At 32.0% G+C, this 3,696-nt stretch overlaps 1 protein-coding gene across 1 annotated transcript; it reads right to left on the bottom strand.

Annotated features, from left to right (window-relative positions):
* Positions 1 to 313: 313 nt before the first annotated feature.
* Positions 314 to 2,648, bottom strand: LOC149533491 (putative pectate lyase 21). The gene is made up of 3 exons (XM_089805017.1): positions 2,453 to 2,648; positions 1,119 to 1,788; positions 314 to 972 (listed from the first exon to the last, which is right to left on the bottom strand). The coding sequence occupies exons 1-3, from the start codon at positions 2,553 to 2,555 to the stop codon at positions 597 to 599; spliced, it is 1,149 nt and encodes a 382-aa protein (XP_089661143.1). The 5' UTR covers positions 2,556 to 2,648; the 3' UTR covers positions 314 to 596.
* Positions 2,649 to 3,696: the final 1,048 nt, after the last annotated feature.

Genomic DNA, 3,696 nt, shown 5'->3' with positions numbered 1-3,696 from the left:
GAAAGGGAAGCTAAATAAGATTAATCTTGGAAGAAACTTCATAGTTAAAAGGACACTTGAGTTGGATCAACACTGAAATAAATGACCTGTTAAGAAACCACCAACCTTATAAACATCACAATCTAAATTGATATTCAATTCTTAAAAAAAATGAATTGAATTTCTAAATTATAACAACAAACAATTTATTTATACAATAAATCTTTAGTTGATTCATTGAAAGTGATATAATATTTTAAAGCAAACAGATTATTAAAAACAATTCAATGTGAAATTGACAACTGATGTCTTAAACTCAGAGATGTCCTTCGTATTAGGGATGTCTTAAATTCAGAGATATCCTTCGTATTAGGGCATTCGGACAAGAATTAATTTCATAAACATAAATACATAGTGGTGAGAACCGTGCATATGTCTGATTGGCACTCAGTTTAATTGAACATAGACCACAATAGTAAACATAATAATAATAATAACCAGAACAATCTGTACATACGTCCCAATGAGTCATCTAGTGGCATGAAACAACATAAACATTCTACAAATCATAAAAAAATCAACTCTTTTGACTGCACTCATCAAACAACCACCATGATTCATCCGTGCAGAAGGCAAGAACGAACTCTTCCTTTCAGAAGAACGCCAGCACAGTATTGAAGAAGACGTGGTATTCTCGTTGTGCTGATAACAGGAGGATATTGCCTGCGGTTCTTGTAAGGAGGAGCATTCAAAGGTCCATTGGACAAGAACTGGTGAAATGTAGCGCCATATAAAAGTAGGTCACCATTGGACTGGATTTTTGGAGTAGTGTCCCACTTAGTTTCATACCCTGGATACCATTGAGTGACTTCAGGATCGTTCCCGGGTACAAATACATTCTTTTCTGAATATATCTGTGCATGAGCTCTTGCTCCAATGGCATAATCTCCCCAATTTCCAAATAGATTGTTCACAACGTGACAATATCCCCACCTGAAAGAAAGTAAAGGAATGAAAAACACCAATGAATGAGGTCAAAACATGAAAATAATTTTTGGGTTGTTCTTCCCATTGTTAATATTAGCATTATAAACTTTGGGTTGTTTTTCCCATTGTTAATGTTAGCATTATAAACTTACCTGCAGTGAGGATTGCGCTGGTTCGTGTCTTTGAAAAAGTTCCTATAAACTGTAACTCGCATTGTCTTATCAATTGTATCTGAATCGTCTGAGCCCAATAGCATATTGAAATGGTTATTAGATAGACGACTATTGGAAATGGTGATATCAGTAGATCCCTGAACTGCAGATACCAGACCTTTTTCGCCATCAAAAGAGGTCAAGTGATCTACCCACACTTTTTGAGATTCAAAAATATGAACAGTATCATTTGTTGTGTCACTGACTTGAATGTTGTGGATAATAATGTCTTCAACTCTATTCAGTCCAATTGTGGATCCAGTGATGATAACCCTCGCTCCCCTACCATCTATTGTTGTGTGATTGAAGACATGTAACATGTTTACCAATCTAATTGTCATGTCACGAGCGAAAGTGATCCAGACTCCTCTAGGACTGGTAGATGAGAGAGTGACAGCATAGCGCAATGTTCCGGGAGCAGGATTCATGGGGTTATCATCAGATCTTGTTACTGTATATGATCTTCCTTTACACCCACCTTTGACGCCCCTAGCGAACCCTACAGCACACTTTGGAAGGAGTTTCCCTTGCCCACAACTTGAGAATTGGCACTTGGTTCCATCATATGCTCTGCAAATCCTCCCTGCAGCTCCTATCCAGGGCATTGGACCTGCCAACACCATCATCAACAAAATAGATTTTTAAGTCATATGCTACAAGGAAAGTACGCAAGCATGACAAAAATCTAATCCAAGGATCTATGCTTTCTAGATCAAGGTAGGAGAGGACAAAGAAGAGGGGAATTATGTTGTACAAAATTTTGAAGCATTTTAAAACAATATAAAAGTATAAAATAAAAATCATTGTCTATCTAGAAAGCATACTGGTCAGAAAGCATAAGAGAAAAAATGTCTTTCTGTTTCTTATGCTCTCTGACATTCCAATGATAGATCATGTAGGATAATTAGTATTGCTCTTGATAAAGAGAGAGATTTATATAATTAAATCCAAAAATTAAAATAGCAAATTTTTTTTTGACAAAAATCTTGCTCCTGGTCGCATCCATCTTATTGACTTACAATAATAAATCTGAAAAGAATTTTAAACTATCTATTTAAAAAAAAATTAAATTCAAAGAAAGACTCTTTTGATCTTACATATCTATTAATGTACCATGAGAATGAGAATTATGATAAAATGAAATGAATAAATCTATCAATTTTCATAGAATCAAAATCCTTAAAAATAAATATATACAAAACTAATAATAAATTTTCAATTCTAAACTAATGAACATTAAAAATTTACTAATATCTCACGAAACCCAAATCTACCTTTTCCCCCTCGTAGCGACCTGCGATCAGGGCTTGTTGAATTAGCCATACTAAATCCAGCAATGATTAGGACTATCAGCAACAATATTTTGTGGTCCTCCATTTCCTTGTGCAGGTCTTCCCTCTTCCTTGCAAGCAAAATCACAATAAGATGCGCTTTCCCCTTCCTTACAAGCAAAATCACAATAAGATGCGCTTCCAAGAAAATTACAATAAGATACACTAAAAGGTAATGATGTATTAGGGACAATGGAAGGCTATATACATACATATTAGGTACAATCATATCAAACTCTAATTAGAACAAAATTTCATGATTCTCTTATTTTGATGTGTAGGGAATGATAATTTTTCTTGTTATATTCCACCTTTCAGCAAGTAACATAAAAGTTAAAGAGAAAATAAATCCCAAATAACTTATAAAGAAGATTTTTTTTAGAAAGAGTTCAAAAGAAAAGAAAGAGTGATTCAAATGGGGCGAAAAAAAACAACTCAAGGCACAAACTCAAGACCAAACTAAGTTGCTTTTAATTATTTCATGAAAGGATGATACTACATAACTTTAAATATTTATTTTGTATAAAATTGACAAAATAGATACTTTTCAATACTTATCATTAAAGTAGGAGATGTCAAAATAATAGTAGACCTAGTATCTAGAAACTACCAAAATAACAAGATTATGCATCATATTCACATGTTCTTTTAATTTTATTTTATTTTTAAATTTTTAAATGTTTAGATTTTCTACATCAATCCATAGTTGCCTAGTTCAAAGATTTAACAATAATAGTGTAAACTAAATTTTATTCTTCTAAAAAATTATTTATCTCACTTTTACAAGTTGTTATGATACAATATGCATAAATATTATGATTCCTCAAAATTAACATTGATTTAACAATAAATCATCATACATGTATTTGTAAACATTATAAATGGCTAATATCTCTTCAACAACCTCAATATGACACATTACATCTTTAAATGTTGAATTGTCAATATTTCTAAAAATGACATAATTCATAAACACGCCTCATTAAAATAGATTTATATGTATTAAAAATAATCATAATTTTTGCTTTATTACTTAATTCTCTTATTATCAAATATGATAATAAAAAGACTTTTAAAAATAATAATAATTCAACTTAGAATATTAAAATATATAGCACCGGGGAAAAAATCAGGATAAAGAAAAACCCCAAATATTGCCTGGGACCAAGGTCCGAATATATACAAAT

This window comes from Cupressus sempervirens, chromosome 10, assembly GCF_028749045.1.
Source record: "Cupressus sempervirens isolate cs-2001-9-10 chromosome 10, ASM2874904v1, whole genome shotgun sequence".
NCBI classification, from domain to species: domain Eukaryota; kingdom Viridiplantae; phylum Streptophyta; class Pinopsida; order Cupressales; family Cupressaceae; genus Cupressus; species Cupressus sempervirens.
Note: the sequence above shows the minus strand (reverse complement) of the source record. Positions and strands in the feature narration are given on the sequence as shown.

Bases quoted from the DNA above. Each gene is read 5' to 3' on its own strand.
- LOC149533491 (XM_089805017.1), bottom strand. From the start codon at position 2,555: ATGGAGGACCACAAAATATTGTTGCTGATAGTCCTAATCATTGCTGGA. The intron at 1,789-2,452 runs GTAGATTTGGGT...TGGTGTTGGCAG, and splicing joins GTCGCTACGAGGGGGAAAAG to GTCCAATGCCCTGGATAGGA. The intron at 973-1,118 runs GTAAGTTTATAA...ACTTTCTTTCAG, and splicing joins CAGCGCAATCCTCACTGCAG to GTGGGGATATTGTCACGTTG.